A 21,275-nucleotide genomic window follows, 5' to 3' on the forward strand; every position below is an offset into this window, starting at 1 on the left:
TAATATTCAAATTAAATTCTAATTCAACCCAAATTGAGACATAAAAATTTATCTTTATTTATTTAAATAATTAAGAAAAAAATTGCTGGTATTACATCCTTCTCTCCTTAAAAAAATTTGTTTGTGGAATTTGGTTACGACTACGTGCTGAATAACTGTGGGTATTTTGCTTTCATCTTTTCCTCCGACTCTCATGTATATTCCTCGATTCTGTGGTGTTGTCACTGCACCTTCACCAAAGAAATCGTCTTCTTTCACAACACTTGCTCTTGTCGATCAAGAATCTCTACTTATCACTCCTTGACCATACGATTTGTACCTCTAGATTCTAGTACTGAATCACATGTGTCAGGTTAGGCACATACTTTCTTTGCATAGAAACATGAAACACATTATGGACACACATACTGAGGAGAAAATATCACCTTATATGTTGATCCTCCAATCTTTTCAAGGAGTTTAAAATGTCTTAGTTATCGTGGGCTAAGTTTGTCATTCTTGCCAAAACAGAACACACTTCATTGGTAAAACCTTAACAAACACATGATCTTCTACCTCAAAAGCAAGTTATCGTCATATATGATTGACATAACTCTTCTGATGACTCTGAGCTATCAAAAGCCTCTTGCATATCAACTGTACTTGATTAGTGTAGTGTTGGAGTATAATTGGTGATTTAAGAGTCCTATCACCAGCATCGCTCCAAAACACTAGGGATCAACAGGGTCATTCGTACATTGCCTTGTATGGTGCCATACCAATGCTTGAATAATAACTGTTGTTATACGCGAATTTTACTAATTTTATATGCTTACTCCAGTTATTTGCCCAATCCAGAGCACATGCACTCAACATATCTTTCAATGTTTGAATCATCCTTTCTGACTGTTCGTCTGTCTGAAGGTGAAAAGTTGTGTTGAACTTGAGTTTTGTTCATAAAGACTTCTGAAGTTGCCCTCAAAACTTTGAAGTAAACCATGGGTCTCTATTAGAAATAATAAACAACAGAACACCATGCAATCTGGCAATCTCGTCCACGTACAAGTCTGCAAGATTCTCAAACGTCTGGTTCACCCTAATCAACAAGAAATGCACCGACTTCGTAAAGTGATCAACAATAACCCAGATAACATCATACTGATGTCTAGTCCTGAGCAGACCTACTACAAAATTTATAGTAATGTCTTCCTACTTTCACTAGAGTATCTCTATAGCTGTATCGTCCATCCAGGTCTCTGGTGCTCTATCTTGATCTGTTGACATACCAAACATCAAAACTTTATGAGAAAATTATACGTTATTGATTTTTTAAATCATAGAAAAACCTATCAATGTGTGAGAATCAAATGCTCCAAGAACTGATTCCTATAAAAACAAGCATATAAATCATATTTGTATGATCAAACTTTAAAAAAAAAAACCAAAAATCTAATAAAATTTTTCATTTGGTAGGTTTGGGACCGTTTGCATTTGAGAGGTTTTCATCTCTCTCTCTCTCTCTATCTATCTATATAAATATATTATATATATATATATATAATATATATAATAAAAGAGGGTCGTCCCACCAAAGGAAGGTCCAAAATCTACAACCAATGATGATCGAGCAACTCTCATTCTCCAATACTTGAGCATCCTATCGATCAGACCTCATATATTTGTTTTTATAATTTATTTAGTAAAAAATATGCCTTACATGAAACTTTATGATATATATGAATGTTTTTGAAAACGTAAAAATTCGATGGCTCATAATGCATTTAAAACTTTACAATAGTGTGGGCTGTTGATTTTTAGCACTTTCAAAAAACACATCTAAACATTGAAAATTCACAATTCAAAACATGTCACACTAAATGAATGGTAAAAATCTAATATGTAAAGTTCGACCGATGAAAAAACTCGATCGTTAGAGAATGAACGTCATCAATTTTCATCAGTTGTAGTTTTTGAACCTTCCTTTGGTTGGACGATCCCCTTTATATATATATATATATATATATATAAGTTGTTTAGACCAGTTTTGCCACTATCGGTGCGTGTCGGCTGATATGTATCGTATCGCCAGAAAATCGATATGATACAGAGCTGAATTGGCTATTTTTAATATTATTTTAATGTGTTATGTTCTGATTGACACAATAACCATTCACTTGAGACCCGTTATCGGCGATTCAGGGCCAAACCATACAGGTCCGATTCGGTTACTGACAACATTAGTTTAGACATATAGGTTTTTTGTTTACATTTCTTTTTAATACTAACTAATGGTTTCTGATAATGAAATTGTTTTAGTGCCTTAAATTACTGATTTTTATAATGGTACTAAGTTGCCAATAGTTTAACGATATATAGGCTATTATTAGCCTATATGCGATACGGGTGGCAAACGATAAGTTGCCGATATCTTGACTTGATTTGTGGACACGAGGACAGGAGGACACGTGTGTTCGACTCACAAGTTCAATAAGTTTTTTAGAAAAAAACCTGGTTCCCAAAATGGACTGTCCTTGTGCTATAGCATACAGCCATTAATCCTCACTACCACAGTACGGTGGTACGGGACCATGGTACATAGTGACAAATATCGCGAGATTTATGAAAAACTCGCAATAATATCGCGATAAATTGCCTGAAAGTTTAAAACGGCAATTTCTCGCAATATTTTCAAAATATCATGAGATTTATGAAAAAACATAAATACCGTGATTTAAATGCGATATTTATGTTTTAAACGGCTATTTATCGTGAAAAAATCTTATATTTGTATTTTTAAATAATTTTTATTAATATTTTCTTATAAAAATTAAATTTTATAATTTTTAATTAACTTTTTTATTGCCGAGATTTTGCCAATAAAAATGCGAGATTTATGGAATTTTTTCAATTTCTTGCAAGTTTTTGAAAAATGACAAATTACCGATAAAATCTTTTGTCACTATGCCATGGTATTGGTATACATAGGATGCATCTATTGCGGTTATGGATATGCAGTTGGTCCAAATTAAATCTAATATCCAACCAAATCCAAGTGACTTTAGTCGTACTAAGAAGACCAAATTAAATCCAATTAGTAATCGGACTCTGAATATTTTTGTATGCAGATGTGCGTCCGAACCTGAGTCTGGGTCTAGGTGGAATCCAGGTCTGATAGAGTATCCAACCCAATCACATAAAAAAATATAATACGATTAGCTAATCAGATTCGGATTCCCCATCACCTTTCTCTCATTTGATCTGAATCTGAATCTGATTAGACTAGATTCAAATGCCTAGATCCAGGTCAAAACCCACTGGGACTGGTGAATGTCCTACCTGTTGACAAACCTAAACGCCATATCCCATTTTGTGAGATTTGTCTATAAATTAGGCACCGAGTTATCGATTCCACGGGACTGGATTTGGATCCAACAAGTCAGATATATAGTATTTTAGATAATCTAATGGAACCCCTATCCATGTTCCATGTCTTCTATCTCCGGTCCAAACAGGGTGATGCGGGGCGGAGCTTCGGTTCTCCTAAAGGGTAAGTCCATCTCTGCCTCCACCCTCACACTAGTTTTGATTTTAACTTCATTCCCACTTTCATTCCTGTTTCATGTCCTCCATCTCTGAACCAAACTGGGCGAAGCGGGGCGGAGCTCCGTTTTCCCAAGTCCACTGCCATCTCTATCACTGACTGCACATTCTCTTGCCTTCGATTGGTTAAGCCTTTGAGATTCTCATTATACCCCTTGCAGGATGAACGAAGTTTTGTTAACCAAATCAGATATTAAATATTTAGTTAGGTGGGGGAGACATAGATGAACCAACTGGCTGTTGTATAAATCCTCACTGTTTAAGCCTTCAAAATTTTTATACCAAAAATATTATATTGCTTTTAGTCAATTCCAATCCTATATCCCTGAATTTTTCTTTTTTAAACGCGGCGTGAGGGGATGTTGATCTTTATGTTTTCTTCAAGTCATGATCATGATATATAAACAAGACAAAACCAAAAAGATCTTAAAAAAAAAATCTGCCAATTCAAACACGGCGTGCTTCCTTTTGCTGTTTTTCTTTATTTGTTTTTTCCCTTAAACTTTATGTCCGCCATTTTTGAACTCTCGTTCTCACCAACCAACGGCTAGTTTATATTATCTCCCTGAATATAAAAGAGGATCCCTTCTCTCTGCAGTTCCCCTCCAAGATTTATTCTGATTTTGTTTTTGTTTCTGGGATTTCTCTCTCTCTCTCTCTCTCTCTCTCTCTCTCTCTCTCTCTGTAGAAACATCTGTGAATCTCCTCTTTATTCAATTCCTCTACGAGAAATTATTGACCCTTTTCTCGCATCTTCAACCCTCCAATAATTCGGAGAATTTGTTCTAAAACAGATTTTTTCCTAGCATTTTAATTGTTGGGTGTCTCTGCAGAACCCTTGTTTTTCGGTAAAAACCCTAGTTCGTGATCTTCTCTTACAACCATATTTCTTCCATTGAAAACTCCGGTTTATTGAGGTAATTTGGGTTTCCTAGATCTTTTCTTGCCCAGTAATCCGTCGAAAACTCGAAAAATCCCATCCTTTTGGCTGGAATTGCTGTTTCCGACAAGGAAACGCTAGCTTAGACAGAAATCTGAGTTGGGGTTCAGGAAAAATGGCATCTTTTCATGTTTTGTTCAACAATTCTGTGACTCTGGACCGATCGAAGCTGTTTAAGCTCGAGAAGTCGAACCGGATTCATGGTTTGTCTCTTCGATCTTCGGGTTCACTCAGAGTTTTCGCCTCGATCTCTTCGGAGGTTGGAGAGAAGGGGCTCGAGAATGGGGTGGGAACGGAATTGGGTTTTGCTGACAGTAGGGAGGTGATAGAGACGGAAGCGAAGGTTCTTGTGCGATCGTATGCGAGACCCAACGTGGTCATCTCGAGGGGGAAGGGATGCAAATTGTATGATATGGAAGGGAAGGAGTACTTGGATCTGACGGCCGGAATCGCGGTGAATTCGCTCGGGCATGGAGATCCCGATTGGGTGAAGGCGGTAACGGAACAAGCCGCTGTTCTTACTCATACCAGCAACGTGTATCACTCAATTCCTCAGGTAACATATGAAAGGAAAAGATAAGAAAAAATATGAGAAAAAGTTATTACTTGTTGGTGATTTAAGGATATGCCTGCTGAATTACAACTATAGTTTCATTCTTTTTATTTCTTAATCTTTGTCTTGATTATACTGAGGACTACTTCTCGATTTATACAGAGAATCATAGAAAGATGGGTTTTCTTTGTGATGCTGTTATGAATGCTGATGTTTTAGTTGTTTCTTTCTACACTTTTGTGTTCTTGTGGACGGCATAATAATCTTGTTTTCTGATCAAACGGTTCACCATTTAATTGTGCTGTGAACTCTGCCATCTGAATCTTTTTTGTTCTTTTAAAAGTCTGGATGTCTAAACCACTTGAGTAAGATGGAAATTATCTTTAAACAAGGATGTTCTTATGCAAGGAGTGAACTTTAATGGGTTAAATAGTTCATGTAGCACATGACTATTGTTTAAAAATATGGAATAAATTGTACTGGTGAGAACATTTCTTATTGCATAAGATCAAAATTATGTTTGTGTGTGTGTGTAGGGTATGCGGGGAACGCAAGGATGTCCCATGAAATAAGAGCCTTGCCTGGGGCATGTGGAAATGGCCTGGCCTGTTTCTTCTCCACATAAATTCACCCTTCATGGGACCCATGTTCCACACCAAACATGAGAGGTGTGTCCCTGCAAAAAGCAGTGCAATCGTAGCTTGTGTCCCATTTGTCCAGGGCGTCAAATGTGCCCTTAATGTTCTGTAGCGAAAAAACAAACTTGGCGTGTTTTTCTTTTTTTATGACGCATCTGGCATTTAGAACATGCTTTTTTCCTCAAGATCCATAACTGCAATAAGATGTTATTGTAGGATGTTTCATCTCACAACTAAGATTGACTTCATCAAGAAAAGAAGAAAAATAAAAAGATCGACTTTGTTATGTTTATTTCGTTTTTGTACTTCTGGGATCTAGATTTATGGAGCTATGCAGGTATTTTGAAATTAAAAGATTGTCTTCTATTAGCTTTATGGAGTGCTTTTGAACTAAATCTGGAAGAGAAATTTTGATCGAAAGTTTAGTTGGACAAGCCCTTTGAAGAGAGATGTTAAACGAATTCCTTTAGAGCCTAAAAGAAGATTTTATTGCTTACTTTGAGTTGATTACTGACCATTTGACTATATCCAATGATTCCAAAATAGCAGTTTCTGTTCCCTGATTTGTATAATGCCAACACAAACATGATTTTCATTTATTGTAAACTAGAAATGGGAAATAGAAGAACTAGTAAATTTCTGATTTATTGAGCTACAGAATTTATAGAGCATGTCTTCTGATGTTAAATTGGATGTTCCAGGTTCAATCAACTTTCACCCATGAAAATCCTTAGGGCCAGTTATGTTTCACTCTCCCGTGGAAGAGGCAGCTCCTTCATGGAAAGGGGCACACATTTCTGGAAGCTGCTGCGACCTCAGCTTTCCTATGAAATCTTTTCATATAGGGAGAGATATGAATGCGTTTTCACATGAAAAGTGGAAGGTAGTGGAAAAACTAGGGCCCACTTGTGCCAGCATGACACTTTCTCACCATGATGGTTGGATGTTTGTTTCACCCGTGGTGAGAAAGGGATGCCAGCTCAGCACTTTTCCATGAAAATTGCATGAAATAAATGGTTCATGGATAAAATATTTTTGCAGGTAAGTTTTGGGCATATGACCTAGTTTTTTCCCAGAAAGAATAAAACTGATTTGAAGAACTCGATGAGAATCTGCTTTTGATATCAAGATGAGGTTGATGAAGATTGGTGAACTTGTTCATATTTTATGAAGATGAAAATGCAATCAGTCCAACAAGAGTGTTTTTTCATGTTAAACCATGTCAAACCTATGTAACATGGACTCTTTTAACAGGGCACCGCACCCGCGTCACACCCGCACCTATGCCGGTGTGACACTTGGACATGACTTCCTTTGTGTTAGGTGAAGTAAACCACACTGAGGTCCATTTCTGTCCAAAAGTAGATTCAGTTAACCCTAACCAAGTTTAGTTTTATCTATATTATATATGTAAATACATAAATGTACACACACACACACACACACACACACACACACACACACACACACATATATATCCGCACCTCTGCACCAGGAGAGCAGATCAAGTGATCTGCCAAATCACTTTTAGAAAAATGATTTGGCATCCTCACTGTCCACAATGTACACAAGGACCATGAGGTCCTTGTGGGATGAAGCAATGGATGGTGAAGACGTCAAATCACTTTCTTAAAGTGATTTGACAAATCACTTGAGCTGCTCTCCCGCACCAATGTGGTGTTATTTTTTATTGATGAGGAATAGCAATCATAGATTGTTAATTTGATTTATTGCATGAATTTATGCATGATGAATTGATGATATGATAATTGTTTTTATTTCATTAGTGTTTACTTAAAACTATTAAAAATTTTATATATACCCTCCCCGCACCCAAGTTTTTTTAATGTGCCGCATCGCCGCATCCGCATCCACAGCTGTACCTATGTGACATAGTGTCAAACCTATTCTTTTGCTAGTTGCGATTGGTTCTTGTAGTGTTGGATACGTTCCAAAGTTAACATCCCATGCTGGGAGGCTCTGCATCTGAATACAAAATATTATATAATGGAAATTGTTACTATTAGAGGCAATACCTTTCTAGATCTAGATAACCTGTTTCCATTGTTTTACAGGTTTAATTGAAACTTGAGAACTTACAAGACAATCTGCTATCAAGAGCCTTTAAGATTGAGCTAAATATTGTTGTTTTCGTCTGGAATGACGATACAAATTCTGATGTTTATAGAGGGTTATTTCCTTTTTGACATTTCTTGAGCATTATCTCAGGATTTGTAAGCTGAAATTTCTGGTGACTGAGATGTTACAGAAACATTGTGACATCATATGCATCCAGACGTACTATCATTGACAGTTGCAGTTCTTTTGGAATTTCTTCTTTATGCATTATAGGTCATTTTGGTTTCATTATTTTCTGTTGTGGACGGATGCACCAAATGTCCTGGTAGCTTCATGGTAATATATGTTTCATGTAGATTTATATTTGAGGGAAATATCAAGGTTTTACTATTAAAAGAGACCTTAATTTTTCAGATTTTGCTAATCTTATTTGCCATGGATTTTTCTCTTAACTAGCTGATCGTGCACCTCACCAGCATGTCTAACTTTGCGCCTTCATGAACATCACCCTACTCTTGTTCGGCCTCATCCATTTCACTGATCTTATGTTCTGCCACATCAAATTTGATGTGGAGCACCATCTCCTCCATGTCCACCATTTTCTACACCTGTAGCTTTGTGCTATATCATGTTAAATTATGAGCCACATTACTACATTATATGTTTAAGATGAATTACTGGCAATCATTGGAAGGCATAGTCTTCAAGAAGGTACTGCACTGCAAGAAAGAGTTTGCAACCATTTTAACTGGATGCATGACACTACCATAAAGAATTTCCAACCTTAGTGGGTTGAATGGTCTTTGTTGCTATTGTTGTTGGTTCATCTCTAGTTTCTCATGCTTGGATTGATCTTGACAAGGCATCTCACTGCTTGAAATTTTTGTAAGATTATTATGCATTAATGAAGCTATAATGCATGCTGAAAGCACTTAGTAGGTTTAGAGATTGGGTTTTCTTTTTATGCATCTTTTGTTTTTCTTAATTGTTTTAAAATTACAGGTTAAGCTTGCCAAACGTCTGGTGGAGTCTTCTTTTGCTGATCGTGTCTTCTTCTCAAATTCTGGAACTGAGGCAAATGAAGCAGCTATAAAATTTTCAAGAAAATTTCAAAGATATTCAAAGCCTGATGAGCCAAACCCGGCAACTGAATTCATTACTTTCACAAACAGCTTCCATGGAAGAACGATGGGAGCCCTTGCTTTGACAAGTAAAGATCATTACAGGAACCCCTTTCAGCCTGTCATGCCTGGGGCAACCTTCATCGAGTATGGGAACATAGAAGCAGCAAGGAATGCCATTCAAGCTGGAAAAACTGCTGCAGTCTTTGTGGAACCTATCCAAGGTGAAGGTGGAATATATAGTGCCACAAAAGAGTTTTTGGAGTCCCTTCGAAGTGCTTGTGATGAAGCTGGTGCACTCTTGGTCTTTGATGAGGTATGTAATTCTATATCTGTAGGCTGGTTAATTCAATACATAAGAATTCATATTTCTCTTTTCTCTTTCCTTGATGCCTTGATGTTCACTTTTTCATTATTCTTTTGAGGTTTGTTGTTTACGTGTGATGTAACATATCTATGAACTTTATTAGTCTGACACTTTTGAAGGCCCATACCTGAGGCAGTGCCAAGTAGATGCAACATACAGCTGTCTAAAGTATTTCTAGTCTAAAAGCTATTTACCGATATTGTGACAAGTCTGTTTTCTTTTCAGATTCTACATCCCACCATTAGAATGGTTTTGTTTACTCTTTACAAGAAATTCCCATTTGTGAAATGTTTCATTGGTGTGAAATGTTTGTCCATCTAGATGGAACATATTTCTATCTGATATGCAACTTGAATATTATGGTTTCAACTTTCAAGTATTATATGCTTTCAAATGAACTGTTGTTTTACCTTTTGAAAGGAACAATATCTTAAGTTGTTACAATGTCAGATGCTTGATGATGCATGAATATACAGGATGAATACTTCAGATGATGTTCTTGAAAGTGATAATGAAACAGGCCCTTAATCTCATTGCACATAAATTTTCAGGTGCAATGTGGATTAGGTCGAACAGGATATCTTTGGGCACATGAGGCATTTGGTGTGAAGCCAGACATCATGACACTTGCTAAGCCTCTTGCTGGGGGCTTACCGATTGGTGTTGTTTTGGTTACGGAGAGAGTGGCAGCTGCAATAAACCCTGGAGATCACGGCAGTACTTTTGCTGGTGGGCCTCTTGTTTGTCATGCTGCTCTTACTGTACTTAACAAAATCCAAAGCCCCAGTTTCCTTGCAAGTGTGTCTAGCAAAGGCAAGTACCTGAAAGATTTGTTAGTTCAGCATCTGGGGAAGAACAAACATGTAAAAGAAGTCCGTGGTGTTGGGCTCATCGTGGGTGTTGAATTAGATGTGCCTGCTGCTCCACTGATGGATGTGTGCCGAGATGCAGGACTCCTCATTTTGACTGCAGGAAAAGGAAATGTTGTTCGACTTGTACCACCACTGGTCATAACAGAGAGTGAATTGGAGAAGGCCGTGGAGATTCTGTTAAAATGCATTCCTGTTCTAGATGGTGTAGCCTCAAACTAAATGTTAGTGGATTAGTTTGCATCTAGCAGTTTTTTCTTGCTAAAGAGAGCAAAATCATGCATTTGCTGTTGATGTAGGCCTCATATTACTACAGGATGTTTTCTTTTTTTGGCTTTTTGTATAATTGACTGGCAATGCAAGTCTGGCTTATGCAAAATTTGGACACCTTTTGTAACCAATCCACGAGATTGAAGTGATTCTTAACGTGAAGAATAAAAAAGAAGCACGAGTTAATGCTGTTTGTTTCTATTCAACAGAAAGCACTATAAAGTTCTTGAGATGATCCTCTCATGATCACATGATGCATTCGGGGATGACATGGGATCCTCTCCAGCTATATATGTGCTATGGCCTATGGGTGATGTGACCAAGGTTCCATATAGGGATACTAAAAGTATGATATTCTGGTATATTGGAGGTCCATGTTTGCTAGCTGATAGTAAACAAAATTATGTGTAGAGGGGACAAGCATAGTGAAAATTTGTGTGCATTAGAGGATGAGAAAACCCTTAGGGCTCTGCTCATCTGGTAGGGATGACTTGTGAAAGCCACCAAGTTGAAATAATGTTGAGTTCAAAACCCATAGGTGTGCATCCCTTGCTGTGAGGTTGAAGCTGAGTGTATTCTCCGGTGGGCAAGGGGGATTTAGGGTTTCTACACCAATGAACTCATTAGTGAGTGAAGTGGTTTTTTCTTAATCTAAAAAAAGAAAAAACCACCTCCACCCTTGTTATTATTCAAGATCAACTTTAAGAATTAATACAAGCAATCATACCCACATTTCCTGTTCAAAGGGAAACTTTTTGTTACTCAAGATTATAATCCCACTACTGACCTGATAAAGCCCTTATTTCTAATGCATAGTTCACACTTATTGAGCCAGATCCTACTGGTTGTAATTGGATCCTAGAGCTGGTCATGGGTGAACTCAAGATATATGCCTATTTTAATTTTTCAACCAGGTCTTAATCTGCACAATTACAACCGTGGACTTTCTAGGATCAAAGGTATGGTCTCTAGATGGACATGGACTTGGAGCATCTGCAGCGTCGCAGAGTGCCACTTGCTTATGGACCCACCAGGATCTGACCTGTTTACGGTCCCTCGGTGCTAAAAACAAGAGCAATATTTTATTTTTATTTTTCAGTTAATCATGTACCATTTTTTTATAGCCCACAAGGCTTCCGCCTTCCTGATTAGGGGAGCTCGTGGTTTGTCACCTGACATGGGATGACCACAGTTCAGAACCCACCGAGTGGGCAGGGGAGAGCTCAAGAGTCTCACCATTCATAGGCCTGCTGATGTACAGTTGGTGATATGGAGATTTTTCCTGTCACCTAATGTGGAATGACCATGGTTTTAAATTCAAGCCACACAAGATGCAAATTGGTTTCACTCATCCTTATCTTCATACCCCTCTTTGGCATTTCATTGATGCAAGTAGTTTTGATTAAATTGGACTCCATAGATATGATCTACATCATTCATTTAGTGAAGATCGACATTTAAATCACCCAAACCCGAATTGTGTCCATGATTTTTTGGTGATTCGAAAATCAACATTTGACAAAACACAGAATTTCTGTGTTTCTGAAGACTTCTCATCTTCGAAACCACCCTCTAGTTGTACACTTGTACCTGCTTTCTCTTTTAATTTAATTTCTTTTGCTTCTCAAAAAAAAAAAAAGACAACACAACATTTTGTGATTTAGAAAATCATTTCTTTTTCATTGAAAAAATGTGATCCAAGGCTCCGTTCTTATTAAATCGACTATGCTGAATTAATGTATGCGGCCAGATTTAATCAAAACAGCTTGCATCATAATATTTAAAAGGGGTATGAAAATGGGGATGACATGGGGGATAACTGGAACCAAACTGCACAAGATGGGCAGGGGAGACCTCAAGGTTTTTACCAACCAGAGGCCTACCAATGTGCAGCTCTTGAAAGAGGGATTTTAGTTGGCCTAACCAAAAAAAGGGCATCATCTTTAATATATATGAATTAAAGCAGAAAATCTTTTTGGTGTAGGAAAAATCTCTCGCATTCACTTCCTCCAGATACCATATTTATATTATATGCAATTTAATTTCCACAAAAAAACTAGCGGTGCCATGGTGGGAGTGCTTGTTAATTCATTTTTGAAAAGAGACCGTTCAACTCCAATTTTGGTCACGTTTCACAGAAAGCAAACCCTTCTTTTTTACTTTTTTGAAATAAAGGGCTTGGCGCTAATTTGATTAAGCTCAGTCAAGCCAACCCTGAGCATGAAGACTCAAACCTCAGTTCAAGCCCAAGATATCCTAGCTGAGCTGAGCACAAACAGCCAGAACAAACTGGGCTCGTCTTCAACCCTACTCCCATATCATTTCCATCTACAGATAAAAAATACAAAAAGAAAAAAAAATCTACTTTTTTTTTAATTGATATCTATCAGTTTTTGTGGAACAGTATCAACCACACTATTAACCATCACCATCATCACAGAAAACAACCACCACCCTCATCCCTACACCCAATGCCAATAAACAAGTCCTACACGCATTCTCTACTGATCACAACCTCATGTTGGTATCCTTTGCTTCTTCTATGCGTTGGTTGTTGTGATCTGGGTTTTGTTGCACTCCAGCGTCTTCTCAAACTCCTCGATGGATTTGAAGAGCTCGGAGAAGTTGCCCTTGCCAAAACCACCGCACCCTCCCATCTGGTACTCCTTCCCTTGCTCATCCTTCAGCATGCAACCCACCCTTTGTATGATCTCCAGGAAGATGGTAGGCCTGAAACAGGTCCATGCAAACAAAAAATGGAGAATAAAAATAAAAATGAAATAGTAATATGCATCAATCAGCCAAGCAAAACGTTACTTTTGTTTTAGTTCCCAAAAGGCGGTTTTCCGGCATCCAAGAACCACCGGAATACCACTATAGGATATGTCAGCAAAACCATTTACTGAGAAGCTTGTGAAAGATGGGGAACATACCAAATCTTGATTCAGTTTTAATACCAAAGGAGGTTTTCCAGCACCGGAATACCACTACCGGGCTTGTGGGAGGAAAGAAAGGTATAGAAAAGATTTGGTCAAAGAACGTAAGTGAGAGGTCGAGTAGGTAGGGGGGTATCGAATATTCGGATTACCCTCTCTACAAATTTACAAAATACCCTCAGGATTTCTAAAAATTTCTAAATGTGGACTGAGCTTTCAGAATGCCATACTTGTGCTCAAATGACTACCCTATCCCTGCAAAGTTAGGGTTGCATTGCAAGGGGATAGTGTTTGGAAGATGCTTGAATCCAATTCTCTCTACATTGGCTAACAAGACAGAGACCTTGACGCAGCCTACACTAATGCACCAAGACCTGCATTAGTTAAAATGAACCTACTTGATCCTATGCTACAAAACCAGGCTCTTCAGTGACCTCGCAATTGTCGAGCTATAACCGCGAAAATGGTGACTATGGTTAGGACCTATGGCTGCTAGAGAAGTCAAGGAAATGGAGTGGCAATTCAGTAGGAGTGAGATGGGCACCTCCTGACATTGTTTGGTCTAGAAATGTAGTAGTCGATGGAATTAGCCACCCACAAGAAAGCTTTACACTTTATGCATAGGTGTAAATGGGAAGTGGTAAATAGGCAATAACCTTCTGTTAGGAGGAGGCATTTGATAGGTGTAACTGGGTGTTGGAGGATATGCATGTAATACTTCACAAAAAATCAAAGGTCATATATGATGACCAATAGGCTACAAAATCAATGCTTTTTGTTCCAAACACATTCAAACAAAGATTGAGGTAATTGGGATCCATCCCTACTCCTTAATCTGTTTTTTGTCTTGATTCCTTTCAAACACACCAGTCAAAGATTTTGGTTATCTCAAAACACCCGTGAACTTTTAAAGAATATACCATAACCCCCACAAAATCCCAAAAAGCAAACATTGGAAATCTTTCCCTAGAACAGTAAAACTTACAAAGTAAACCCTATGGGAGACACTAACACAAATGAGCCCACACGGATGCTGCCTGCATTTCCACTACAGTACAAGTACTAAAAATATGCCAAGAGAAGATATCAAGATCAAATAACGAAAAGAGGAAGGATACGTAGGGAAATTTTACCTGTCGCCGATGGGTTTGGTGAAAATCTGGAGCAGGACCCCTTGGTCGTCCCGATCCACCAGGATGCCCAACTCCTCGCACTCCTGGATCTCTTGATCCGTAAGAACGTCTCCGACCCGGTTCTTGAGGTTCAGATAGTACGTCGGCGGAGCCGACGGCATGAATTCGAATCCTCCGATCGCACTCCGTTTGCGCATCTCCCTCAGGGTCCGGAATATATCGGAGCTCCCGATCGCGAGGTGCTGGAGACCCGGACCGTCATTGTGCTCCAGATAGGTCTGGATCTGGGACTTCCGCTTCGTCCCGAAAACCGGTTCGTTCATCGGCAGCAGAACCGTCTCGCTGTTGTTGGCCAGAACCACCGAGTTGAGTCCGCTCTCCGCCGTGCCGACGTCATCCGCCGTGAACTCTGCGAACTCGTGGAAGCCCGTGAACCCGGCGACGTAGCGGACAGCCTCGGCGAGGTTCGGGACGTTCCCGACGGCGTGGTCCAGCCGGGTCAGCCCGTAGTCGAGCCGGATCTCCGGGTTCACCGGTTCGTACCCGGGGAGGAACGGTCCAGTGAAATCGGGGTCGGTGCTGACGAATCGGAGGACGACGTCGCCGTAGAGCTCGACTTCCGAGACGGTGGCGCCGCCGAGGTTGACAGGCGGTGAGGCGGGGCGGGCGCCGGCAGCTATGGAGACGGCAAACGCTTCGGCAGCGTCGGCGACCTGGACAGCGACGGCGCGGACGCCGAGGCCGTGGGTGGCGAAGAAGCGGCGGGCGGCGTCGGCGGAGAAGGAGGTGGAGGCGGGGAAATCGGCGGAGATGGTGGAGGAGTAAGGGGCAGTGAAGGCGAAGAGGAGGTCGCCGGAGCGGAGGACAGTGGAGGCGAAGAAGGGATTGCCGGTGGAGAGGTCGGAGCGGGCGATGGGTTGCATGCCGAGACCCCACGAGAAGCGGGCGGCCGTCGTGGAGGCGTCGCCGCACCAGAACTCCACGTGGTGGAAGCGCTCCACGGCGAACCGGTCCGATCTGGGGTTTGACCGGACGAAGTTCTTGAACCCGACGAGCTTGAACCCCTTTCCGTCGCCGATCGCCATTTTTTCCGTCTCTCTCTCTCTCTCTCTATGGACGGGAAGTTGGGGGGGTGTTAACTTATATCCCAGGATGTCCACGTGCCAATCTTATCTGCGATCGTTATTGTGCCACGTGTCTATTCTGGACTGAAAGTGGGTCCACTTGCGTTTGTTTGCTGGCGATTACGACGATGTGGTCGCTTCGATAGTTTTGAGCAATCGATCCTGATATTAGTAGGGACGTCAACAGATCGGATTTGTTCGGATATAGGCATTGTTAAACCATACCAAACCCGAAACCGATTAGGGTCAGATTTTCTTTAAAGCAGGCACTAATATTTGGATTCGGTTTTGGTTTTCAGCTTTTGCATCCTAATCTGAACGCAAATCCCGATCCAATCTTATGAATTTTGGCTTGATCGGGATCTATTTTCCTTATGACTTGAGATGATCTCATCTTGGTTTGAACTTTTCATTTTTCTTATGAAAATGAATCGCTTTTTTCACTTTTTAAACATGCCATAACAACTGTACGGGGAGGAAAAAATTGGTGTATCTTTGTAATGAAAGTGCTCGATTTAGATCTGATATCTTGGTAGAAAAAAGTCTCTTCAAATCTCAGTTTTAGGATGTGAAAAGTTTTGAAATTTTAGAATGTGAAAAGTTTTGAAATTTTACCTAAATTAGTTGGTAAGGCAACTAAGATTGAACTAGTGCGCTCAGAGACACGCTTAAATGCGTTGTCTTTCAAGCGATAGTTGCCCTACTTAGAATCAAGTCCCCAGTGCAATGGGTGCTCGTGCAACTATGCTCACAAGATACAATCGAGTTTTTTCCTACTTGCAAAAAATCGATCCACGCTCTGCATTGTGTAAAACCGATAACCTCGACAGTAACCACCTTGAACAACCTGTTGATTATGATAGAAAGATATATGTTTGAATTGGATATGGATCTTCAATTTGGATATAAATATAGATCCAAACTATAAAGTAATAGATCAAAATAACAACCGAGTTTGGATAGCAGTTGAATCTGGATTTAGATAGCAACTGAATTTGGATCCAAATAACTGGATCTAAATCTGAAAAACAATTGAATTTGGATGTGAATTAGATCTGAATCTGGAACTGAACACTAACTAGATCTAGATATGAATTGGGTCTGAATCTAAATTAAATCTAGATCCAAGCAATAATTTGATCGAGATCTAAACTGGATTTGGATTTAGATTTAGATTTGAACAACTAGATTTGGATCTAAATCTAAAGTGAATTTGGATACAAATTAGATCTAGATTTGAACTGGATATGAATATGAACTGGATCTGGATCTGCATAACTAGATTTGAACTAGATTTGGATCTAAATTGGATCTAGATCCAAAATGTATCTCTATCTGAATTGTATCTGGATCTTAGATCTTAGCTAGATTTGGGTTTGAATTAGATTTGAATCTGAATTAATCTGGATCTGAACAACAACTGGACATGAATCCGAACAAGAATAAGATATGGATCTTGAATAAGAATCTGAATCCTGGATAGAGATTCAAACACAAATCACAAAAAACCCAAAAAAGAAAAAAGAGCAACGCTCATGAGAGAGGGAGGAGAGAGTAGAATGGGATGAGAAGATTGATAGAAGGTTGTGGTTTATATAGGCTCCAGCCCAAGGCCACCCATAAAGGGCCTTTAATGGGTCCAAACATCTAGAAATAAAAGGCCTTGGCTAGCCATAAAGGCTCAGACGTTATGCAAAGAGGAGCGCCAATACAACGATAGGAATGACCCTAGCAAGGTCATTTTTTACCTTGACTGAGTCAAAAGCCAACGATCAATTAAAGCAAGAATAATGGGTGGTTTATATACTGTTAAGACCATTAAAGTGCCATGCAAAAACGTTCGCCATGGTCTAACAAATACAAATATGTTTAATGCAAAGTCAATAAAAGTTTTAAGGCTTGGTCAATGGTCGGTTTCAGACTTGGGGATTACATTCGTTCCAAGTACTAAAAAGATAAGTCAAACCCCTAAGGTCCAAGGTCTAAGAATAAAGTGATGCACAAGCCCAAGATCTAATGTTGTTTAGGGCCTTGCCCTTTAAGGCGCCATCAATCTATATAAGAAGAGTTTTCTCAACAACCTTCAATATGAGACTTAACTTTTTTAGAGAACCCATTACCCACAAACATAGAAAAAAATGAAAAAATTAAGGGAATACTTAAAGATAGTTTTGAGCCAAATTCCAACAAAATCTCTCACATAGATCAAAACTATAGAAGATGACTCAAGAGGTTGTTTGCGAAGATTCAGTACATAAGTGAAGGTACATTTTGGGTTTGAACCCCCATGTTAGTATTACTTAGTCTTAGTCAGTCTGAGATTTCAATAGTGTTAGTTTTGAATTGAGAATCCTAATTGACCTTTTAGACACCACAACACACACTTTTACTTCAGGTGATCATATTGTATCTACCAATATATAGAAGCCGCACATTAACAATCTTTTTCTAAATCTTAGTTTCATGAGTGCTCTAGAGACAAAAATCTAAGTCCCATAGAAGACGACTTCCACCTTTATATTCACATAGGTAAGTCCAGCAATGGTGTAAATCTGCTTGAAACACCCCAGCCATAAAGCCCATAGATCTTATTAAGAGTTCAATTTGAACTCAACCTCCTTACATAGATTTTGAGCACTTGACATTAGGAATGAGAAAATTATTAAATTTTTAATCCAATCACTAAGATATTTGTTCTTTAGATTGAACCACTCGACAAGGTTGGACCCTTATCACATGAATGGGTTTCCATCAACGATGATTGCTTTTATAGACTTTAACTTCATTCTCCTTAATGTCTTAAATATGATATCTCGAGACGGTTTCTTTGTTAACGAATCTGCTAAGTTTTGACAAGATTTTGCACATTCAATTGAGATTACTTCTTGCTTGAGTAAACTATTTACATAATTATGCTTTAGACTAATATATCAATTTTTTTTACCATAAATATTACTTCTCGCTTTGTATATATCTGCTTGACTATCGCAACACATAGTTATCGAGGTACTAGCTTATCTCTTAATGGTATCTTTATTAAGAGATTCTTTAGCATCAACTCTACTTTCATTGTAGAATGGGTTATCATAGTTTGCTTCTTGGACTCTCAAGTAATTGCTCTAGATCCATGGCTAAATATTTAACCACTTATGGGCAATGACTTATTGAAATCAGAACTCTAGTTTGTATCACTATACCCTTCAAGTACAACAGGTTCTCTTTCATAGGAGCTTACCACAAAGTCCATGGTAATGTCTTTTCATTTTTATTGGGGAATTTTGATTCTCTGCATCGTTCCTCCAGGTCTTTGGTGCTCTATCTTAATCTGCTGACATGTCAAGCATCTAGAGATGTAAGCAACTATTTCTCGCTTCATGTCATTCCACCAATATCTTTGTTGCATGTCTTTAAACATCTTGGTACTTCTAGGATGGATGATGTATTTGGTCTTATGGGCTTTATCAAAAATTTCTTGTCTTAGCTCAGGGTTATTTGGTATCCAGAGTCATCCTTTCATTCGGATACTTCCATCATTTTAAATATGAAAATATGTACCTTCTTTTAGCGCTCACACTTTCAGTCTTTCATACTGTACGTCTTGCTTCTGTTCTGCAATATTTCTTAAGAGAATCTCTGATTGTATGGTTAAACCAGGCAACTGAATAACTCTGCGACTATCTAAAAATGGTTTTCATGTAATAAAATCTTCCACAAGCTTTCAACTTCTTATAAGACTGGCCAGAATACTACCAGACTTGCGACTAAGCACTTCTGGTATGATATTTGCCTTCCTTGGGTGATAAGATAAGGTAAATTCAGTCTTTGATGAAATCTAACCATCAATATTGTCTCATATTTAACTTTTTCTAAGAGAAGAGATATTTGAAACTCTTATGATAAAAAAAGACTTCAAATGTGTCTCCATACAAGTAGTATCGTCATAGCTTTAGTGCGAACACCACTGCTGCTAGCTCCAAGTCATGGGTTAGATAGTTTCATTCATGAATCTTTAAATGACATGATGCATGAGCTATAACTTTATCGTTCTGCATCAGCACAAAACCCAAACTTGTTCTAGAGGCATTTGTGTACACCACAAATCCTCCTCGACCAGAAGGCAAAGCCAAGATAGGAGTCGTCATGAGCTTTGTCTTCAAAATCTAAAAACTCTCTTTGCATTTGTTCATCCATTCGAACTTGATTCCTTTGCGCAAGAGTTTGGTCATAGGTAAAGCAATTCTAAAAAAGTCTTGAATGAATCACTGGTAGTATCCTGCTAGACCAAGAAAACTCCTAATGTCGCTGACAATCTTAGGCTGCTTCCAATACAGTACAACTTCTACTTTGGTAGGATCCATGGATACTCCATTCCTAGATATCACGTGACCCAAAAATATGACTTCTTCAAACCAAAATTCACACTTGAAGAACTTAGCGAACAATTAATGCGCCCTAAGGACTCCTAATATGATCCACAAATGCTCTTTATGTTGCTCTAAATTCTTCAAGTAAATCAAGATGTCATCGATGAATATAATTATAAACATATCTACATAAGGTCAAAATGCTCGGTTCATGAGATCCATGAAGGCTATTGGCGCATTACTGAGTATGAAAGGCATCACTACAAACTCATAATGTTCATACCTCGTTTGAAAGATAGTCCTTGGGATATCCTCATCCTTAATTTTGAGTTGATGATACCCAGTTCTATGGTTGATCTTCGAAAATACTTTCATCTTTTGCAATTGTTCAAATAAATCCTCGATACGTGATAACAGATACTTATTCTTGATGGTAGAACGATTGAGCATCCTATAGTCAATGCATAATCTCATTGTTTTGTCCTTCTTTACAAACAATACTAGTGCACCCCAAGGAGATATATTTGGTCGAATAAATCCTCGAACCATAAGTTCTTGTAGTTGCTTCTTTAATTCCTTGAATTCAGTTGGCGCCATACAATACGATGCTTTGAAAATTGGCGTTGTTCCAGGTAATAACTCGATGTTGAATTTCACTTCTCACTGCGGGGGAAGTCCAGGTAACTCCTTTGAGAATACATATGGGAATTCTCTTATTACGTCTAACTCCTCTATCAACACAATCTTATATTCAAATAGATTCATATTGACAAGAAAATCAATACATCCCTTGTATATGTACTTCTATGCTTCCAATGAGAAAATCACTCTGCCCTTCAGTGTGGACCTACAAAGTTTAAACTATACTATTGAACAATCGGGTTTAGTCAAAACAACTTTTCCTCTAGAGTTTCTCTCAAGTAATTCAAGACTTGATATATTATGTATCAATGCACTTATCCTGAATTATTCATATATTGGCTCAACTTGCTCATGTTGAAAGCTATGTCTGATCTAGTTTCATTCATAGTATACAGGAGACTGCCAATAATACTTGCATACTTCAATTGAGATATGTTTCTTTCAGTATTAACTGATAGCTTAACATTATGATCAATCAAAGTAGCAACATGCTTGCAATCATAATTATTATTTTCTCAATGTAGTGGGATTGAGTTAATGCATAACCCTTCTCGTGTCTAATCAACTTAATACCAAGTTTAACATTAGCTAAGCCCGGATCTTTTATGTCAAATTTAGATGAAAGAAAACTGCATTATATATTATTACTCATGATTAACA

The 21,275-nt window shown here is 38.6% G+C and overlaps 2 protein-coding genes across 2 annotated transcripts; one reads left to right on the forward strand and one right to left on the reverse strand.

The window, feature by feature from the left end:
• Positions 1–4,108: 4,108 nt before the first annotated feature.
• Positions 4,109–10,628, forward strand: LOC149844830 (acetylornithine aminotransferase, mitochondrial-like). Its single transcript, XM_089995305.1, has 3 exons — positions 4,109–5,075; positions 8,792–9,226; positions 9,829–10,628. The coding sequence occupies exons 1-3, from the start codon at positions 4,635–4,637 to the stop codon at positions 10,366–10,368; spliced, it is 1,416 nt and encodes a 471-aa protein (XP_089851431.1). The 5' UTR covers positions 4,109–4,634; the 3' UTR covers positions 10,369–10,628.
• Positions 10,629–12,767: 2,139 nt separating this feature from the next.
• On the reverse strand, positions 12,768–15,593 carry PDS1 (4-hydroxyphenylpyruvate dioxygenase). Its single transcript, XM_089995306.1, has 2 exons — positions 14,486–15,593; positions 12,768–13,146 (listed from the first exon to the last, which is right to left on the reverse strand). The coding sequence occupies exons 1-2, from the start codon at positions 15,568–15,570 to the stop codon at positions 12,957–12,959; spliced, it is 1,275 nt and encodes a 424-aa protein (XP_089851432.1). The 5' UTR covers positions 15,571–15,593; the 3' UTR covers positions 12,768–12,956.
• Positions 15,594–21,275: the final 5,682 nt, after the last annotated feature.

Source organism: Nuphar pumila, chromosome 2, assembly GCF_984573655.1.
Source record: "Nuphar pumila chromosome 2, dmNupPumi1.hap1.1, whole genome shotgun sequence".
Taxonomy (NCBI): domain Eukaryota; kingdom Viridiplantae; phylum Streptophyta; class Magnoliopsida; order Nymphaeales; family Nymphaeaceae; genus Nuphar; species Nuphar pumila.